The sequence below is a fragment of the Acipenser ruthenus genome, chromosome 12 (genome assembly GCF_902713425.1).
Source record: "Acipenser ruthenus chromosome 12, fAciRut3.2 maternal haplotype, whole genome shotgun sequence".
Taxonomy (NCBI): Eukaryota; Metazoa; Chordata; class Actinopteri; order Acipenseriformes; family Acipenseridae; genus Acipenser; species Acipenser ruthenus.
The window spans coordinates 33,636,308-33,658,510 of record NC_081200.1 but is presented as its reverse complement, the minus strand read 5'-3'; the positions used below and the strand labels follow the sequence as shown (position 1 = coordinate 33,658,510).

The 22,203-nt window shown below is 35.9% G+C and overlaps 1 protein-coding gene across 3 annotated transcripts in view; it reads right to left on the bottom strand.

Moving 5' to 3' along the window:
* The window catches only part of LOC117416458 (E3 ubiquitin-protein ligase COP1-like), a 29,757-nt gene extending 10,878 nt beyond the window's left edge, over positions 1-18,879 (bottom strand). The window contains exons 1-13 of one of the 3 annotated variants that reach the window (XM_059034898.1): positions 18,797-18,879; positions 18,197-18,582; positions 13,832-13,891; positions 13,038-13,135; positions 12,081-12,145; positions 10,679-10,798; positions 10,530-10,598; positions 8,609-8,668; positions 7,868-7,959; positions 7,251-7,308; positions 6,618-6,732; positions 2,627-2,762; positions 30-173 (exon numbers count right to left, since the gene is read on the bottom strand). In XM_059034898.1, the coding sequence (XP_058890881.1) occupies positions 30-173; positions 2,627-2,762; positions 6,618-6,732; positions 7,251-7,308; positions 7,868-7,959; positions 8,609-8,668; positions 10,530-10,598; positions 10,679-10,798; positions 12,081-12,145; positions 13,038-13,135; positions 13,832-13,891; positions 18,197-18,531 (1,352 nt within the window). In that variant the 5' untranslated portion in view covers positions 18,532-18,582; positions 18,797-18,879. Of the gene's footprint in view, positions 1-29; positions 174-2,626; positions 2,763-6,617; positions 6,733-7,250; positions 7,309-7,867; positions 7,960-8,608; positions 8,669-10,529; positions 10,599-10,678; positions 10,799-12,080; positions 12,146-13,037; positions 13,136-13,831; positions 13,892-18,196 lie in introns of all 3 variants that reach the window. The other 2 variants (XM_034027532.3, XM_034027533.3) reach the window with 2 other exon arrangements.
* Positions 18,880-22,203: the final 3,324 nt, after the last annotated feature.

Here is a 22,203-nt window from a genome sequence, read left to right as displayed (position 1 = left end):
TGTTCCAACAAGATGGAAAAAAGAATTACCTGATTTTGGAGTTACAGGTCATCTCATTGACAGGATAATGAATGTCCACTGCATCCTGGATCACTGTTCCATACTCAAATACTTTAATTTTCTTTGTAACACCAGCAATGGCAAAATAATCACAGTCGCGGTCAAATTCAATACTGAAACAAAATAAAAGTAATTGTTTTGATGTCAAAGACTGGCGTTACAATTATTAAGGAAATCTACTTGAATTGTTTAAGACACACCAAACTATGACATTGTGCAAGGCAATCAAATCGAACCGCTGAGAATTTTTTCTGTTGACACTGATGGTTTGTAACATGTTGTTTCTTTCATTTAAATAACTAGATTTACATAATACAGAGTTGAGAACTGTTTTTCACTGATCCGATAGAAAGCAAGAATTTCTAGATGATTAAAAAAATAAAATGCAGTCAAGTCAACACACACAATACAGACTACTTAGTGTATATAGCAAGACTGACCTCTAGACATCTTTTGTGGAGATAGTAATGTATAGTGTAAATCTCATGCTCTCACCCCATCATCCCTCACCTTGATAAGGTTTTTAAGAAATAATTGTGAGAAAAATTTGATATTTTATATGCTATGAAATATAAATGAGAATTCAAATTGGTTTCTCACTTTGATATATAGCCCCAATTCCCGATCCCAGTACTATTCAATTCAAGCATTCAAAGAAATGATATGACGGGCATAGTTTGCAAATACACTTTACAATTCAGTCACGCTTATTTTATTAGTATTCAAAAAACGGAATAATCTATTGATATGAAGCTGAAATGACTAAGATGCTGCCTGAATTTTATGTTGAACATGTTGTCTGATAATGAGTAGCACAAAAAAAAGAAAATGTCTATAACAAACACTATGCTCTGTGTTGCTGGATTGTGTTTTGTTTACGTTTACTGGTGACCAAAAAGGGGACAGCAGAAACACAAATATAACGGTATTCAGGCCCCTTCTAGAAGCTAGAGCAGGGGGGGGGGTTTCAATTGGGGGTACACAGGACAACTCAGAAATGACTAAAATACAAATTAAAGTAAAATAAAATAATGGTAGTATATATTATCTCTAAACCACTGTGCATAAATGTTTCATTTTTGTTTAGCAGCTCAAAAGGTTAGTACAGTTTCAAAATTATCATCCACATGCACGCATGCATGATTCTGATTCAGCAAATTTCCACTCAGATAATAGGGCGGGTGAAGCAGGCATCTTGCAATTCTGCCTATAGAAACCTCTGCTTAAGAGTGTTCTGTGCTGCTCATGAAGTTTGCAGTTTTCAACTCGTCATATAATTGAATACTAAATAAGTGAAGCACAATCTTTCTGCATTTTTAGAAGTAGAAATGCTCTGGTAAACAAATAATAATTACAATACTCATACTTAGACATTTTTTGTTTTATTTATTAGGCGCAGCTGCACTTTAGTAACAGTAATAGCTGCTAGTTGAATTTGTTTTCGGTGTTTGATAGAGTACTTCCAGACTATCCTGTGTATCGTTTTGAGTAAAAAAATGTATCCATTTCTTATTTGCAAAAGAAAAGCAGAAAAAAACACAAGAGAATCTACAGAAAGTGCAAAGCAACAAAGTCATGCCGAATCCTTTTGGATAATTGTTATGTTGGGTTTAATAAAAAAGTTTCATTGTTGGTTGTTATAGTTTTACCTTGAGGTTAATGTTTTTGATGTTGTAAACATTTTAAATGGCACACATAATTATGATAAGATGGGAAGTAAATGGTAACGTGATATATACAGTGCAGAGCCAGACTATTTTGGAATACCTAACTTAAGCGCTTCCCAAACACTGTCTTTTGATTCTGTGCATCCAAAGACTGTTCTAAACCAGCAGTTTGTCAGTCCCAAACTGTTGTGACAAATTATATTATTAATTAAGCGGGAAAAATATATTTGTTAATCAGATTGTTCAGACAGGAGGGGTACAGTTTAAAAAAAAAAAAAAAAGGTTGAAAACTACTGAACAAGAGCATGGCATTACACACACGGCTGGCGAGTTCTTAGATTGTGCTGTCGAAAGGTATTGTGGGTCATTGTCTTCCTATTAATTCCATGCTTTTCCTGCAGTCAGGACAGTTGACAAGTCTTGCCTTGCACAAGAGAGTGATTCTTTTGATTTTACCCATTTAAAAAATACTACCGTTTTGGTATTGTTTATTAGTAGCCAAAAAAGTGTATTCAATGGAATACTATTGTAACCTATAGTGTTTGGGCCACTAATAGAATAAGCAGAAAGTTTGGTGGCCCTAAAGCAGTCTATGCTGTAGGTGTAAACCTAGACAAATTAACAGAATCAATTTGAGTCAGGTGAATCTTTAATAGCTAGCAAATAAGTCACACTGCTGTAAGAGAAGGAAACCCTGCCACCTTCCAATTAAAATAAATAAAACACAAGGACATTGTGGCGGTCCAATGCTTCTTCAAATCAATTTCAGTAAACAATGTTTTATGGAAATTGAATTACTTTTTCATAGAAAAAAAACATTTAATAGTCTGTTGGATAGCAATTAATGGTGATGCAAGTCTAGAATGTAGCACTTAAGTGCCTCTACAGATTTTTTTTACCTGGAGACAATACTGGAACCATTGTAGAGATCACTGGCATAGGACAGTGTGGCTAGAGGTCTGACCGAATTGTAGCGTGTGAATTTAGAAAGACACTCCATAAAATCATCCAACTGGTTGGCGGTCCTGCTTTCATCTAGAGGAAAGGAAAGAGTAAAAGGTTATTTGTAGTGTACATGATATAAGACGTGACTGTGTCAAAAAGGACCCTTTTTTCTACAGGACTGGTTGTGCGGGCTGTTAATGCACAAGCCTTTCACCTCCAGAGACCTGGTTGGGAATCCAGGTAAGGTCACAGGTGGGATGAGTTTGAGTTTTCAAATTGCTATCCATTGGGCTACATTCTACAGAGCAAACAACACCACTTAATTTTGCATTGAGTAATTTTGCAGATTATCTAAATGGATTCTCTCAAGAATTAACAATACAATAAATATTATAAAATAACATACGCTTATAAAAATAGATTGCTATCTAATGCCGCAATTCCTATAACTTTCACAAGCACCAAAATATCATCTAGTATTCAATTTAAAATATACAATAAACTAGATTTCTCTTTCATACAAGGCTTCCCTGTAAATATATAGCTTATGTCTAGCATACAACCCCCACCACCTCCCCCCCCCCCCCCAAAAAAAAGTATTGTAGCCTGAAAACAGTTCTGAGACACGATTCTGCTATACATGATCGATACATATCTCACTACATGCATTTTGTACATAACAAATGTTGAAAGATATCCGTTTGGGACAAAAAAAAACAACACATTGAACAGTTTATTTTCTTTTCTTTCTTCTGATACAGTGTGTATCTCATACAGTTGAATTATTTTCTACAGCAGCATACTAATGAATTACGCAGAAAGCCGTAATGCAGGGGTCACATTTACATGAATTATGGTAATGCCATAACAACTATTTACATGTTTTGTATCCTGATGACACACGCACAATAATTAAAGTCTCTATATAATTTTAAAAGTGAGTGCCGATAGGTATGACCATATGTTTCTGTCAAAAATAGTAACATAACTGAAGTACTATAACTTACTCGTTAGGTAAACAAAGAAATTAAGAAACAGACAACCCACAGTCCACAAAACGATTTCCTCTGAGTGGGTGTTCAATAGGAGTTTTGTCCCCGCCTGTGTTGTTTAGGTGACATGAATGTTTCAGCAGCACGATATTTGCTGGATGAATTAGCTTTTCTGATAACCATGATCTTAAAAATTGCATCATAACTTCTTCATAATCCCTTTGACACTTGATCCCTTTTCAATCCAGTCTTCCACATGATCACTGCAGCTAGTTTTATCCATTTTCATTACTGTGTACTGTACTCAATACACACTTTCGTAACAGCCTTGACTTGAAGGCAAGTTGCATTTTTCAAATCTTATTTTCATTACAAAAAAAACAAAAACCTTATATAAAGCCTTATATTTGGGCTAATACAGACATTATTTTTTTTTATATTATATAATATATATATATATATATATATATATATATATATATATATATATATACACACACATATATATATTTTTTTTTTTTTTTTACACACACCTGTGTGTGTGTTCATAGTGGTTTCCTATAAAACCTCAATGATGAATTTATTTAAAATAAAATATATTTCACGTGCACTGAACGTACCGCATCTGACTTCAACCTGATTCGTTGCTTGCTTCTAAATCCCATGCTATATTCAAGTAAGTCACCCTCCAGATAATCACTGTCGAAAAAGTGAGCACCACAAACGACAGAATTATTTTGGTGAACGGATTTCGCGGTGAAGTCCTCTCTTTTGACTTGTACAAACCGCACCACGGAGCAAAATACAGCACTCTTTTTCCCCCTCGAAAGGCATGCACCCGAAGCCCTGGCAGGCTGGATTTCGTGCAACCTCCGCAAACGCATGTATTCACCATATTATTATTACTATTTTTTTTTTTTTTAATCTCACAAACCTGTAGGCCAGACATGCAGGCTGAGAACTGTTTCCCTTTTGAAACGTCACGCGTGACGTGGTACAAAAAGGTTGTGTTTTTGGTAGTCATAGTCCATGATCCACATTAATTACATTTTAGTGGCCTATAAAATGTTTTTTTTTTTTTTTTTTTAATAATAATGCTAATATTCTTAATAAACACTGCTGCATCCATTTCAGTGATATATTATATATATATATATATATATATATATATATATATATATATATATATATATATATATATATATGTGATATTATATATATATATATATATATATATATATATATATATATATATATATATATATATACATATATATATATATATATATACACACACATACACACACAGTGCCTTGCAAAAGTATTCAGACCCCTGACCAATTCTCTCATATTACTGAATTACAAATGGTACATTGAAATTTCATTCTGTTTGATATTTTATTTTAAAACACTGAAACTCAAAATCAATTATTGTAAGGTGACATTGGTTTTATGTTGGGAAATATTTTTAAGAAAAATAAAAAACTGAAATATCTTGCTTTCATAAGTATTCAACCCCTGTGCTGTGGAAGCTCCCAGTTTACACCGATGAAAGAAATTGCCCTAACGAGGACACAATTACCTTACCATTGGCCTCTACCTGTGAACCATTAAAGTTGCTGTCACATTTTCTGGATAAAAACCCCACTGTTGAAGGATCATTGGTCAGGTTGTGAATCTGAAGGAAAATGAAGACCAAAGAGCATTCTACAGAAGTTAGAGATAAAGTAATACAAATGCATAGATTAGGGAAAGGGTACAAAATCCAAGTGTTTGGATATCCCAGTGAGCACAGTTGGATCAATAATCAGGAAGTGGAAGCTGCATCGCACCGCCCAGTCACTGCCAAGAAAAGGCTGTCCCTCAAAACTCAGCGCTCAAACAAGAAGGAGACTTGTGAGAGAAGCCACAGAGAGGCCAACAATCACTTTGAAGGAGCTACAGAGTTCAGAGGCTGGGAGTGGAGTAATGGTGCACCAGTCAACCATATCAAGAGCTCTGCATAACACTGGCCTGTATGGGAGGGTGGCAAGAAAGAAGCAGTTACTGAAAAAGTACCATCTGAAAGCACGTCTGGAGTTTGCCAGAAAGCATGAGAGTGACCCAGCTGCGATGTGGGAAAAGGTTTTGTGGTCAGATGAGACCAAGATACAGCTTTTTGGTCAAAACTCAAAGCGCTATGTGTGGCGCAAACCTAACACTGCCCATGCCTCAAGACGCACCATCCCTACAGTGAAGTATGGTGGTGGCAGCATCATGCTGTGGGGATGCTTCTCATCAGCAGGGACTGGGCATCTTGTTAAAATTGAAGGAAGAATGGATGGAGCAAAATACAGGGAAATGCTGCAAAAGAACCTGCTTCAGTCCGCTTAAACTGAAGCTTGGGTGGAAATTCACCTTTCAGCAGGACAATGATCCCAAGCACAAGGCCAAAGAAACATTGGAGTGGCTCAAGAACACAAAGGTGAATGTCCTACAGTGGCCCAGTCAAAGTCCTGATCTCAATCCCATTGAGAATATGTGGCACTATTTGAAAATTGCGGTCCACAAGCGTCGTACAACCAACCTGGAGCAAATCTGCCAAGAAGAATGGGCCAAAATCACTCCGGCACTGTGTGCAAAGCTGGTACATACTTACCCCAAAAGACTTAAAGCTGTTATTGCAGCGAAAGGTGGCTCTACCAAATATTAATGTGTGGGGGTTGAATACTTATCAAGCAAGATATTTCAGTTATTTTTATTTTTCTTAAATATTTCCCAACATAAAACCAATGTCACCTTACAATAATTGATTTTGAGTTTCAGTGTTTTAAAATAAAATATTAAAACAGAACGAAATTTCAATGTACCATTTGTAATTCAGTAATATGAGAGAATTGGTCAGGGGTCTGAATACTTTTGCAAGGCACTGTATATATGCAAGACACACTTTAAGAAGCTCCTGTGTTCTTACCAGTTATCCGAGACATCCGGTTAGAAAAGTAACACTGTTCTAAATCCTCAAAGTGTGCTGTGAGTCTTTTCCGCCGAGATGCAAGTGTACTGTTGTACCAAGTCTGCCTCTTTCCCTGTAAGGGTAAAATATTTTTATCGTAAATATCCACTCAGCAAATCATTCTTTTTTTACTTTAACATTTTTCCGACCTTCTTTCTCATAGGAAGATTCTTGTGAAGTAAATCAAAACCAACCAGAAATGCAGTCACTGTATCAATGGATAATGACACACACCCCTGGTTGTTAAGTACTGTATATATGAATTACGTATCACTAACCGTTTTCAAAATATGTCATGGTGTTCCAAGAATGACACATATTGGAAAACATCAATAAACAAAGAATATAGAATAAAAGCTGCGGACCAAATTTTACAACAAGATAACATAACCTGCCATCGCCACAACTCATTTCAAGTTGTCTCATGTAAAACTTATACTGAGACTTAGAGAATCTTACAATTTCAGAGCAAGTTTAAGTCTATGGTGTTTTATCATCTCAAAATTGGTAACAATGACCACTTCCCAAAGTGGTCATTGTTAGCCAGTACCTATTTATATATAAATCATAGTGCAGCTCAGCATTAGTTACCTGTGAGCTTCCACTGAACCCTGGTGGCTGGCTGTACTCTGTAGAGTCTATAATACTGCTGAAATAAAGAACAAGATCATTAAATATCATCAAAACTGACATGTATGACAAGGCATAAATACCCTACATAACAAAAAACTAACTAATTTTTTTTTATTAAATCTGAAAAGAAAAAATTGTACTAATGTGATATAAATGTATTCATAACAATTCGATATAATTAAATGTACTTTACAAAAATGTATTAAAAAAGGAAACATTTTTAATCTTTCAGGAGAAAAGAAGTGCTAGCCAATGGTGCTACCAATTCATTTTCTTTTAACTGTGAATTTTTGAATGATTAAAAATGTCTTTTAAGGCTCCTGTTCTGTTAATAGCTTACTTTTACATAACTTGTAGGCAATTGTATTTATATTCCACATTATGAATGGTAAAATTCAAATGTGGATTATACTGAAGAACACACATACTGGACACATGTCCATATATTCTTTTTGTTAAATCCCAAGGTTGTGTACATACGTTTTACAAATACAACCTGTTAATATAAAAAGTAAAAGGGTTTTATTTAAAGATGCAATACCAAATTCTGACTATTAAAAGGAGATTCTCAATACCTGTGTGAGGGAGAACGGGCTTCAAACTGAGGAACAGTGCTATCCAGATTATGGTCCAAATCACTACCAGGGGAGTACAACCCACTCATTTCCTAGAACAGAAAAATTAAAACCTTCTAACGTAATCACTATTGTTACTCACCTGCACATTACACAATACTTGTTTATACAAACACATAATGGCATTTCTGCATACTTAATATGAAAATGTGTATTCTCAACCTGTGTACAATTTTATTTTTAATACCACCCAGGAGGGGCTACTAACATATTAGTGTTTGAATTGGAGAAAATGGGGAAATAAAGTAAACACAAAAATAGCCTTTATTTTGGTATATTTAAATCATTATAAAATTCTCACTGGGTAATACTTTACAATTAAAGAAAACGATGCAAATACAGCCAGGTTGAAAGACAAATATATATTTTTTTCAATATACTGATATACATCTTTTGCAGCAATAAATCATCAGTCATTTTGGATAATACATTGCTAACTAAAATAAGCTGTTTTCTGTTACTTCATTTATGTAAAGTTCAATCAAATTCTGTACTTAGGTGTTTGAGGAAATAATCTACTTCATGGCTGCCTTTAGCAACATTCAAAAATATTAATAAAAAAATGTTATTGTAGATTTCCTAACAAAAAGAGAAAGAAAAAATGTAAACAAAGGCACTCTCCTACATTTCAACATTGCAGACTGACAACAAAACAGTGATGTCATGTTTTATCTATCTCACCTCAACACGCTTGATATCTTCCTCCAAAAAGTTCAGCTCCTTCTGCAGCTGCTCCAGTTGCTATAGAATGACCCCAAACAGAAGACAAACAGAGATTCACTATTTCACACAATTAGCCTTTTTTCTTACTGGCACTCAAAACCTAAATTATTCAAGAGCAACCCCCATTTACACCTTGAAAGAAAACATTGCAAGATCTATATTATTCTGAAGCAGTAAAGTAAAACGTGAGCTACTACTGGTCTATAAATATTTTTATTTTGAAGATCGACAGATCTGACTTTAGGGCACTTTCACACCTAGTTCATTTGCAAGTGATTCGAATCATGGTTCACTTGCAAACAAACACATTTTTTTCAAGTTTGCTTCGGTTCGTTTCACACCAGAGAAATTCAAGCGATCTTGAGTTTATTTTAAAGTGCTTTCAAATTAATTTGTTTGGTTCACTTGCAGCTTCATCCAGACTAGAGTTCTGTTGGTTTCACATTGAGCTTTTCCAAATGCACCGGTCTCTCTTGCTTACTAGAGTGGAAGTTCTCTCTGGAAAAACGGTTTTCCATCTTGCCCAACATGGAGAATAACTTACATGATGTGGTTGTGCTGTTGTCCATGTTATTTTGGTTTATTTAATAGCTTGTTGTAAATGTTGTATGAGTGACAGTGTGGTGAGATAGATGCAACAGGAGCTAGTTTACTAAACTCAGGCGGAGAAGCGCAAATGCAGCAATGACTAATGTCTGTACAGACAGTACCGCTTTGTCTTGGCATGTTTTCCCTGCGAGTGTATATGGCACAATTATAATAAAGCCAGACATAATACATGTGCTAAATCATTATTCAATTGTCATTTCACACTTTTGTTTGTTGGTGACAGTTTTGCTATTATGCTTAAAGAACACGCATGATGCAATAGTAATTAAAACACTATTAACATCATTTCATTGAATAGCCAGTTGTGCCAGTTAGTAAATCAGCCGCATTGTATTTTTGTGATGTGCTGTTGTGTACATGTGACATTATGGTGTTCTTGTCTGGTATGTATTTTTTGACAAGCCCTGGGTTGTGTATGTGCGACAAGCGGAGACACTTTACTTGGTGCTTGCTGAAGTACGTCACTTCCATAAATTGCTTTTTCTGTTTGGAGTAGTTTGTTTCACATACTGGAATACGTTTTGTTTCACATTGCAAAAAATTGAAATGGAGCAAAGTGGCAAACGTATCGAGCCCCCTTCTAAGCGAACCAAGATCACCATTTCAAGCGATCTCGGTTCACTTGGTTTGATGCGCATCCTGGTGCGATTACGTGGTACTCAGAGGTTTCACATATAACTCCAAACGAACTGAACCACACTTCAATCCGCATCAAAGGGTGAAACAAATTAGGTGTGAAAGTGCCCTTAAAAAACAAGGCACGTAAGTATTGTTTTGACAATGTCGTTTTCATTAGTGCCAGTTCCTCAATTAATGCTGGCATTATAGCCATCCTGCTGCAAGTTGGAGGAGTTTTAGTGACAATTATGCCACTTTAGTGAATCATTTTGTTCAGGGGCTAATTACGTGTTAGCTTGTTTACTCCTTTTTAAGCAGGTCTAAGTGATGCCCTGGTGAGATTGCAATTTAGTTAACAGGGTAGCTCACTCAAATATTTGTTTAACAGTCGTATTTCATAAGGGATGTGATAGGAAAGTGAGTATATGACTGAAAATGCCAATACACAAATAAGTTACCTTTTCCTGATGGAGCTAGGTTTATACAAAACATGATAAATAGATGAATCTTTGAACTGTGTGTAATACCTGGTTGAAGATGGAACTAACAGCAGCCCAAATCTGATTAGATATTGAAATTTAGTTTTACTGTTTAATGGTGCAGTTAATATTTCTACCAAAGGATGAAAAGGATGATAAAACAAATTTCACACCTCTCTCTTATTTCTTCTGGCTTCCTTTAGAAATTCCATTAAAATCTGGAGCTGGGCTGCTTGTGACTCCTTAAGAACAAACACAGGATAACAAAATAAAAAACTTGCCACAAATATAAGCCAACAGTCAAGAGGTTTGTGTCACGTACCGCCTCAAGCTGTTTCTTTTTCTGTACGAGAAGCTCCAGCATGAAATTAACATTGGCCAGGTCCAAGTTCTCTTGATCTGTACCAAGCACATCTTGGAAAACTTGCCATCGGTGTCCATTCTGGAAAACAAAGAAAAAAATATCAAGTACGGGAATTGTATTGCTGCTGTCATTAATTATAATGAGACAGGGTACGCGGGGAACAGATTAACAGTTTAAATACAAGTTAGGCGTGTTATCTTTTATTTAATTCATAGGATTGAAAGCACACCCATCAAGGGTTGATCTTTGGTAAAAGGCCAGCATTTCAGGAAAGGTGGGTGATAAATCAGCAATGTCTTTGATTTGAAAATATAAGATCGTTACCTTTATTAAAAATGTGCACGGATGAATCTACCGATTGATTAAACTAATGCCGAAAAATTAACCGATCAAAAATTTTAATCGAATGACAGCCCTAATATTAATATGAATGTAATAGCAATCAAAACATTTTGTCCTGGAAAGTATATCTATCAGAAATCAGAGAACTGGTTCCCAGCAATGCTACTGTGACCTGCTTAAGTAATTCCCCATTTATTTCAATGCGATAAACTGAGCTTGGAGCATGAAGGACCTTTTAGGCTAGGTTCCACATTCAGTATAGAAGGGAAACTAAAATGCTCCCACTCAGACAATGTGAACCCAGGATAAATGGCAGGGACACAACATTTTTAGTCAAGCACTGGTGGCAATGCAATCATAAATTGATATATGTTATTGTTCTCATTAGTAGCTAGCCAAATTGTTGTCAAGTTATTTTGGCAGCATCTCTTGATTATCATTTTGTCCATGACATCCTGGCATTTTCAATTCCACAATGAGGTGAATGTTTTAACATTTTCTATTTTAATATTTTGATTAAAAAAAAAAAAACACTGATGTTGTTCTGGAAGGTAGAATATTTAGCACCTACTCTAAATTGGGTTGATAACAGCTCTACAGTGAATGAATTATTTAGAGGTGGGGGGGAAGTTACTGCAAACGTTCTTTTTCCCCAGAACATGCATCTCCTGCAGTACCAAGTAATTTAGGCAAACAGGTTTCAATGACTTTATAGAAGATTTGTTTTAAATACCTGTTATACTGTTAATCATCATCATTATTATTATTATTTTTATTATTATTATTATTATTATTATTATTATTATTATTATTATTATTATTATTATTATTATTATTATTATTATTATAAAAGCAGTTGTGTGCCCAAAATATATGGAAGCATATTAGAATTACTTTGATTCAAACTCCTCACAGCACATGAAGAGTTTGAATAAAGAGGCTCCAGTTTACTGGAGTATAGCTGGATAAATGAGGTCCAACTTTAAAACGAAAAAAAAATACTTGTTTATACTCTTACCGGATGGTCCAGTTTCAGTCGTTTCTCGTCCAACCTCTGCTTTTGTTTGAGGATTAGTTCGTTCACTACAAAACAAAGAAACAAGCATGAACAGCAGCACTGGATTATAAGTGTTAGTGCAACTAAAATGGAACATTACCAGCCATAAAATACACATGCAGGCCTGAATAAAAGTCAGATATTTCTTAGTAATTTCCTACAAACGCAACTTTCATAAAAGAAAAAGAGCGCCATCTAGTGCTTTGCAAAAACACTTCTGAGCACATACCACATATTTATACTGTGTTAACACACTTACAAACTCGGACCTGAACTGAGTCGATCAGATTCTTATCATTCAAGCCACCCAGCTGGCTTTGGCCCAGTATATGCGCGCATAACTCCTGAACTGTAGTGAGTGCCTGATAACATTGCGTGAAGACATTTCTCCTCCCCAAAACACAGAGACAGAAGTATTTAAATCAACAACGAGCCTGTCATTTGTGTTGTGTGTTTCTACTTCAAGGTGGTTGTGCCTTGCTGATTAATCTTATTTTGCCATTGGACATGGAGCGAAGCACTGAAAACCTGTTTATCGGATATATAAAGAAACAGGTGTAATAGGCTTAATTTACACATCAGTCTGACAGCACTTCTTATATGTAAATGTAAACAATAACTCCTGTTTATTTTCTTACCCATGAAAAATACTTATTTTTGCTATTCAACAAAAGCTAAACTAATTAGCAGAATAGCTAAAAAGAAATCTGTAACTTTCAATTGTGTACATTCAGCCCCGAGAACGCCAGTTTATTTACCATATACTAACAACGCATCACAGTACTATCAATGATACAGTTTAAAAACTAAGCCCTTCATAAATCAATAGTACCTTATTTTGACCAGTAAATTGATTTATTTTTTTAAGTGCGTAATTTAAAATTACTTGAGGTAATTTAAACTAGAACGAGAGTTTACCTAGAAAGTTAGGGTATAGCTGATCCACATTGTCAATAATATAGTTACACTTTGGACATCTGTTGCTGTCTTTCAGACTCTTTCGAATACACTTGTAACTAAAAACAAACAGAAAAAAAAACTGTCAAAGGCAAACCAACCACTGACTTAACATACATCAAAATTAATCAATGTTAGTATTCACTGTATATTGCCATATGCTCTGCTAGTCAGAATAAATCCTATCAACCTCATGATTTTCCTGATCTATAATTTAGTGTTTTTAAAGTTTAGTACATGTCTCATCTATGCATTGTGGGAGATATATTTATTACTGGCTTAATGTGTTCCAAGGCTAAAAGCTTGATGAGACATTTAGCGATTTATAGATGAAACTGACCAGCTGAACTTTGTTATAAATTGTGCTGGTGGAGATCCAAATCCTCAAAACATTTACAGTATGTTTTGCTCATTAGGTTTTATACTTTTAAAGTAAGAGGATAACGAAATGCAAAAATGGAACATAAAACCATACATCATTTGTGAACTTGACTGTTTCTTAAAGTTTCTCTGATGAAAATTTTAAATGACCCAGCACAGATTTATGTAAAAACATAATGGTTGAGGTGCATAAGTACGGAAATGTGGTTCCTAAGAAACGCCCCATCAAAATATGATAACTGGAAGGCACTGTCTATGCAGAATCCTGGGGTGAAAGAGCTGGTTCAAGTAAAAGCTTGGAAGACGTTATAAAATAGTAAGCCTTGTAACAAAACTAACTAGATTGCGGCCTACTAGTGTTCAGAGTCACTTACCAAAAACTATGTCCACATTTTGTCATATGAGCTTCCTCGATCATCTCAAAACAGATTGGACTAAAAGACAAAAGGAGCATAGAATTAGCAAATTATGAGCCAGCACTGAACATTTAATTCAGAGGTTCAAATAACTTCTCCTGCCATTTTATGCACATTTGATCTCACACAGGACTTTCTTGATCAACTAGAGGTGACCAGAAGTTGTGTTGACTCAACATTACCTGGCTTTTTTAACTTATAATTTATAGTCAAGGAACATACAAAAATAAATAAATACATATTTTACAGAGCATGTACAAAATTAAATTTACTGGTTGCATAAGTATTCAGCCCCTTAAGTCAGTACTTGGTAGCACCTTTTGCAGCAATTACTGCTACGAGTCTCTTTGGATAGATCTCTACTAGCTTTGCACAGTAGGATGGTGCTCGTCAATGGACTGCAATCTTCAAGTCTCGCCATAAATTTTCGATTGGATTCAAGTCAGGACTTTGACTGGGCCACTCAAGAACATTAATTCTCTACTTGTTCAACCACTCCAGTGTGGCTTTGTGCTTCGGGTCACTGTCCTGCTGAAATGTGAATTTCCTCCCGAGTTTCAGAGTCTTGGCTGACTCAAACCTGTACTTTGCACCATCCATTCTCCCCTCTATCCTGACAAGCTTCCCAGTCCCTACTGAAGAGAAGAATCCCCATAACATGATGTTGCCACCACCATGCTTGACAGTTGGGATGGTGTTGACTGGATGATGTGCATTGTTGGGCTTGCGTCAGATGTAACTCTTGGAATTTAGACCGAAAAGTTCAATTTTTGTCTCGTCTGACCACAAAACCTTTTTCCACATGTCCGCAGTATCATCCACATGCTTTTTCGCAAACTCCATACATGCTTTAAGATGAGGCTTTTTGAGTAATGGCTTCTTTCTTGCCACCCGTCCATACAGGCCAGCTTTGTGCAGGGACCGGCTTATTGTTGATGTGTGAACACTGACTCCCATCTCAGACACAGAACTTTGCAAATCTCTCAAGGTCATTGTTGGCTTCAGAGTGACATCCCGAACCAGTTTCCTGCTTGCCCAACTGCTCAGTTTGGGAGGGCGACCTGATCTGGGTAGTGTCTGGGTGGTATGATGCATCTTCCACTTCTTAATGATGGGACTTCACTGTGCTGGGAGGGATAATCAGCTCCTATGGAATATTCTTGTATCCTTCTCCTGCTCTGTGCCTCTCTACCACTTTATCCCTGACTTGTTTCGAAAGCTCCTTGGTGTTCATGGTGTTCATGGTTGTTGGATCACTATGAGAGTTGCAGCTTGAAGGTCTTTATATACCTGAGGGACATTATCTACAAGTTAAACCACTTTGGGGCTGAAACCATTTCACTAATTTTGTGACCTTAAACAAATAATTTGCACCCGAGGTGATTTAGGGCTGCAGTAGCAAAAGGGGTTGAATACTTATTATTATTTATTTATTTATTTCTTAGCAGACGCCCTTACCCAGGGCGACTTACAATTGTTACAAGATATCACATTATTTTTACATACAATTGCCCATTTATACAGTTGGATTTTTACTGGAGTAATCTAGGTAAAGTGTCTTGCTCAAGGGTACAGCAGCAGTGTCCCCCACCGACCAACGACCCACCGGTCAAGAGTCCAGAGCCCTAACCACTACTCCACACATCTGCAACTGAGATTAATCTGTTTTTCTCTGTAAATCTTACTTAATTATACTCTATATGCATTTTTAACTTCATCAGTGTGGAGTAGTTTGTGTAGATTCTACATGTAAAGTCTAATTTGAAAGCGTTGTGGAGTACACTCGGGTGCAAACAAAATAGAAGGTACAACTTAAGTGTGCAAGTACTGTCGAGTTACTATACATATTTTGACACAAAAAAAAATGCTCAAGCATTCTGGAAAGTAACCGAAAACACTAATTTCATACAGTATATCAAAAACGAAAGCCCCGAAAAAAAAACAATTTACATAAAACTAGAAAATAGCTAAAAATAAGCACCGAAAAATACAATTAATAAAACCCAAAAAACAGAAGCCCTAATTATAATCCTTGCATCGAATAAAGCTACTGTTATGGAACGGCCACCCCTAAGTCACGTGAACTGGACCTAAATTAAGTTCCAAGTTATTTGGTTGAAACATCAGTATTAGTAACCAGACAACCAAGAAGCAGCAGGGAGGTTGGAAAGTATCATTAAAATTGCCCTTTCACCCTTTGCAAGAAATTAAATCACTGTGAACATATTTTCATAAACTCGATCACTAACACGCCTATATGTAGACATTATTCTTGAAAATGTTTCTTTGCTATGGCTTATCCCAGAAGGTTGAGATGCAATGTTGGGTCTATTTACAAAGATACATATTAAATATAGAACACAGTAAAACATTGCAATCGAAACGCAGGAAGCAGCATCTTCGGAAACAGGAACCATTTATTAAATACAGCATCCAGTTAGTTCTGCCTGCAACAGACGTGTTTTGCAGAATGATTTAATTCAGCTCTACAGGCAGTGTTCTGCAGCGCCCAGTGCTGTGCTGGGAAATCATGGTGGGGGGGGGGGGGTTCAATTTATTGACTTTCAGATTTGAAATGTTTTTTAAAGTGTACTGTATGAATACTAGTTTCCTTTGACCTAATTTGTCAAAATTGAAATATGACAGATTTCAGATATTAATGTTGCAAATCATGTTTAAGATAAATAAAGATGCATTATTTTAAAACAAAAAGCTGTTTAGTGTCTAAAAACATGTACCATGATAATATTAATATTGCACAAAAAAACTCAACTTACGTAGGAGTTTTAAAGCTAAATTTCTGACTTGTTTGACTTAATTGCTGTTAATTATTTTGTTATTTTCTGAATTCCATCAAGATTACAATTATTGCAGATTTGTTATTTTTAATAGGAGACTCATCTCTTTCTTTTGTTTCCCTCTACTACAAAAATTACTTTATTTGCAGCAGACTTTTTATGGCAATTTTTTTCACAGTGTAGAAAAGAATGTACTGACAGTCATTAAGTGTTGCAGTGATAATGCTGCTACATTTTAGTCCAAGTGGTTTCATTCCTTAGAGCTACTTGCCTATAGCATAAAACAAGGCAGTTGTTATGTTTCAAGATGCACCCTCAAAATGAGGCCGAGCCAGCTGTGAGGTGGAGAAAGGGGAGATGGTGGGAGAATGAAGCAAGATGACAGTGTAACTAATGAAAGTACATCAGGGGTTATTAAATGTACTGGAAAATAGCACTTGCCACTTTTACCAGGCACACACTGCTTATTCAGGAAATAAATGTTTTACCTACCCACCGTATTTTTTTTTCCCCCCCAACATAACCCGAACTACACTTTTTTTTTTATTTGGCCTGATTAACAGGAGCTTAGAAAGTGTTAATTCCAAATCAATACACCTAATGCATGTGTTGTATATTTACTGAAATAATAGCAATACCTCATTGGCATGTATAAACACTAAAATAAGTTTCCAGTGTTTATTTCATGCTTATCAATTGCTTTCAATGAATGACTAACTAACTGCAAAAAACTGTACATTTTACATAAAGAAAATAAAGTCAAAAGTGTTAAAGCAAAAAAAAACAAAAAAAAAACAGTATGGTCCAAAATATTATACCGTATGATATAAAAACTGTCAGGCATAAAATGTAAATATTGGCAGCTGCCAGATTTGCATTTGCATTAAACTGTTCACAGAGACTCAAAAAACTTTGCTTCTGTTGAAATCTAAAAGAGGATATAAGACTCCTTCCTATGTGTGGCCTTGTGAAATTGCTCAACAGAACGTTGGCTGGATATAAGTTATGTCATCATAGCACTCAGGAACTCAGCTTGCGATACAGTATATGTACAAGACAGCTAAACTACACATGCGTGCCCCTCTGGCCATTTACTGTGGTGTTTGGTCCTTCTTATAAATACATACTAGATGAAGTATAAACACATATTTAGAAAAGCTTGGCTTACAGAATGCATTACATTTAAATTGGTTTGATAAGTTTTCTTCAGTTCATATCTACAATAAAGACACAGACTTTACACTTTTAGGTCAGTCTGCACTTACACAGGAACCATCTCAACAAGTGTTAAAAAAAGTTACAAACAGACTGCAATTGTAAACAGATTTTCGAAGCTACTAAAGTAGTACCACAGGGGATATACTCGTGATGCAAACACAATAATAACTAGTAGACTGCTTTGACTCCGAGAAATGACCGCACATACTGCGATGCATTTGTATTCTATCAAAGTCTTCATCCACTTGAACCGCAAATCTTTTAAGAATACCGGCCTTGGGTAGCTGTAAAGCCCAAGAACACTCACCACACAAAATCATTGCTCTTGTCCTCGTAGGAATTGATGAGGCCGTTGCAGAGGGGTGTCGGAAGGGGCCGCTTTCTGCTGCTACTGCCCGAGGACGAGCCAGGTCTCCCCAAAGAAACTGCGCTACTACGGGAGGAGGGAACCCCCAGTATAGGCACTGCTAATGCCCCAATCCCAGTACCCAGTGTCCGTGACGAGACCGCGTTCCCACTCCCGTCCCCGTTACTAGTGTTACCGCTGCCGCTACTGCTACTACCGCCGCTGTTGCTGCTGCTAGTCCCAGGTCCCGACCCCACTCCGCCGCCGTTCTGATGCTGTTGCCGGCTGGTTGACATAATTCAGACCGCTGCTCAATTCAGCTCTTCCAGGCCGCAATCTACTGCTCACTGCATCCGGACAAGGGAGTGTTTAAATAAAGATTTACACATTGTAATTTAAAAAAAAAATTATATATTATATATATATATATATATACACACACACAATAATAATAATAAACAGCAGCAGCAAACCCCAATTGACTTGTCTGTTCTAAAAACAAATAACAAGAAGAGTTGTTTTAAAAGTACAAAAACAAATACACAATATTCAAGGACATACTGCCAATCACAGAGTTTCAAACTAAAAGCGATCTCCCCGGTTACCGAGATCGGCTGAATTACAGAGCAGCCACTTTAGCGCAACTACGTCAGCACGCAGGACTCCCAGTACGTGCAGATTTAAAAAAATAAATAAAATTTTAAAAAATAAATAAATAAATAAATAAAAGACAACGGGCATCTGGGAGATGGAGTTTTTTTTTTTTTTTTTTTTGTTTTACTAATTTAAAATAATTTATGCTATGGTGTGATTCATTCCTTTCTGCTAGACAAACAAACAGGAGAGAGATCTGTGAATAAATGACCGTTGTGACTAACATGGCATAACTACAATGAGCAACAATAAAACAAAACTAGATATCTCATAATAATATTTATATTTCAGTGGTTCCAGTAATATCAACAGGTGTGAAATGTCGAATAAAAAAAGAATGACCTTACACTGCAGTAAGCACTATTAAGTAACTATTGTAAAAAAATATTTTTTGTTCTGATATATATATATATATATATATATATATATATATATATATATATATATATATATATATATATATATATATAATTTATTTATTTTATTTTTTTCTTAGACGGCACTGCGCTGTGCAACCACAAGAGGACATACGAACATAAGCAACATTAACCAGATTTTGGAAAAATCTCAAGAGACAGACAGAAAAAAAGACAAAAATATGCATTTCGATTTTACATACATGAAACAGCGTAATAAATGAATAAATAATTAATTCCTAATATTATATGAAATTAAAGCCTTCCACCATGTTACCGGTGTCATGTCAGACCAGCTTCACAGTGGTCTACGTCATGGAACCTCTTTAGAGATGCCTCGTTGACCGATATTTGTACTGCAGCTAGCTGGGCTACTCCACATACATTACCAGGTTCTACCAACTTAATGTCATAGATCCCTCTATGCCTTGAAGTTGCTCGCTCACACCACCAACACCAGATGGCAGTAGCGAGATGTCCCTCATGTGCTGTCCTCTCATTATTATTATTATTAATACAACTGGGTTTTTACTGGAGCAATCTAGGTAAAGTACCTTGCTCAAGGGTACAGCAGCAGTGTCCCCCACCTGAGATTGAACCCACAACCCTCCGGTCAAGAGTCCAGAGCCCTAACCACTACTCCACACTGCTGCCCTCATTCTCCCTCGCAACAGCTTTGGTATACTTTCCCAAAAGTATTGATTTGGCAATACTTTTGGGAAAGTCATCTTCGAATTGAAAGGGAACGATAGGTTACGGATGTAACCCCGGTTCCCTGAAAGAGAAGATGACTGCCAACTTTGCGAGGTCGCATCACTCGCATTTGCGGGTTCAATGCAAAAGAGACTGCGGTCTTTATTACCTCGGGAGGCGGGACCGAGGACGTCACTCCACGGAGGGGCCTATCGTCAGTTTTGATATAAAATGCTCAGCAAATACCTGACAAGCAGGCATATCCCAAAAGCATTGATTTGGCGGTCATCTTCTCTTTCAGGGAATTGTTTTTGTCAGTGTTCCAATTTGACCTTGCGTGACTTCTGATATCATCCAGTTTTCTGGGTTTACAAGAAGTTTTTAGGTTGTGCTGAAGAACCGCAAGTGCAGCCTACCTCATTTGGCCACTAAAAATATAATAAAAGGGAAACAAAATCAAAAACCCAGACATAGCGTTACACAAATACAAATAAATAAATAAATAATTACATAAACATAAATAAAAACAAATACTGTACCAACATTCCATAAGAACACGCTTTGTACTGTGCATGTATTATTTGCTAAACATTGTTTGACAGCATAAATATTTATTATAAACCTATTATACAAGTACATATATAATATATACAAAGTTTACTACAGGACGGTGGCTTCAGCAATTCTGATCCTTATGGTAGTCTACCAGCTAAAATCCAGCACTTTAGGTCAATGATATAAAAAATATCCATTCAAAATGTTTAGTTATGAACCTTTTCAAAATACTGGTAGTACATCTACAATAGAATACCTTACTCTACCACATTTGTGAGCTCATAAGTGCGTGTTATGCCACATTCTCACAACAATGAAGAGAGAATTTTGACTTTCTAAAGTGCATGTAAACCAAGCCAGTGAAAAGAAGCAGCAAGTTAAAGGAAACTACCAAATGGGAAACACAGGTTAGTAAAAAATAACACTGACGCACAGCATTGTATATCATGTAAGTCTTTAAATGTCACTCAGCTGATACGATCCAGATACCTGTTGTTTTGATTTAAGCCCAGGTTTCCCTCTTAAAAATAACATATTTCAACACAGAGGAAGTTCCTTAGAGCACCACAAGATGGTACAGTACAAAAGAAAAAAAAAAAAAAGAGAAGAATCTTTCTAGAAATGTTGATTAAGAATTTATCACATAAATTGTAGACATATTTACCAGTACGCTAATGTCTATAATTTCTTATAGTTACAGATAAACATTTTTTAAGACTAATTGCATTAATTATTTTTTTATTATATATCAATGTATTTATTCTAATTTGCATTTTCCCTACCATTTTCAAAACTTGAACTTCACTACATGTTTTGCAATCTACAGAACTTTGATTGGAAGCAAACCGTTCAATTCTTTATAGCCCACACTAAATCAGACTGGGGGGGGGGGGGGTGCGGGGGGCGGTTTTTATTGCTTATTAACCACAATTAACCCCCTGGTTCACTTATTATTGTCCACTCTTCAGAAATAAGGACAAGAAAGAAATCCTGCAAGGGCAGTGCAACTTCAAAATGCATTTATTTATCTTTTTAATCTTCTCCTTTGCTATCTTTTGGGCAATAAATAATGGACTCCACTGTCCAACAGTTACTATTGATATTTATATGAAAATTATTCAGCTTTACACCACAATTCAGCTCTCTGAATTAACATTTGAATGTTGTGATTTTTTGACACTGTAAGTGCCTCTTTGGCTGCAGAAGAAAGGCTATGTCTGCAGTGGTTTATTTTCAGGACTAGTAAATCAGGTGTTCAGAATGAACACATAAAACTGCCTCCCTGTAAGGACAGGGGAGAAAACTCAATGTTTAATCCGCCATCTTGTCCTTAAAATAAAAACTAACTTTCACTACCTGGCCTGCATTAACTGTGGATGCAGAACTATCTTTTTGTCAATGAAAAGATTAATCTACAGAATGGTGAGTAATCTTCCAACCACCTAAAAAGGGATCAATAGAAAAAATACTCTCTCGGAAACCCAATTTCCATAGTTTGACCATGGAGATCAAGTTTTTGGGAAGAAATGAAGATCAGCGTTTAAAATATGCTTATGAAGTATCTTAAACAATAGTGTGGGGACCAATATTCTACAAAACATAATCTAAATTGTATTAGAACTTAAAATGACCATATTTGTGTTCAAGTAT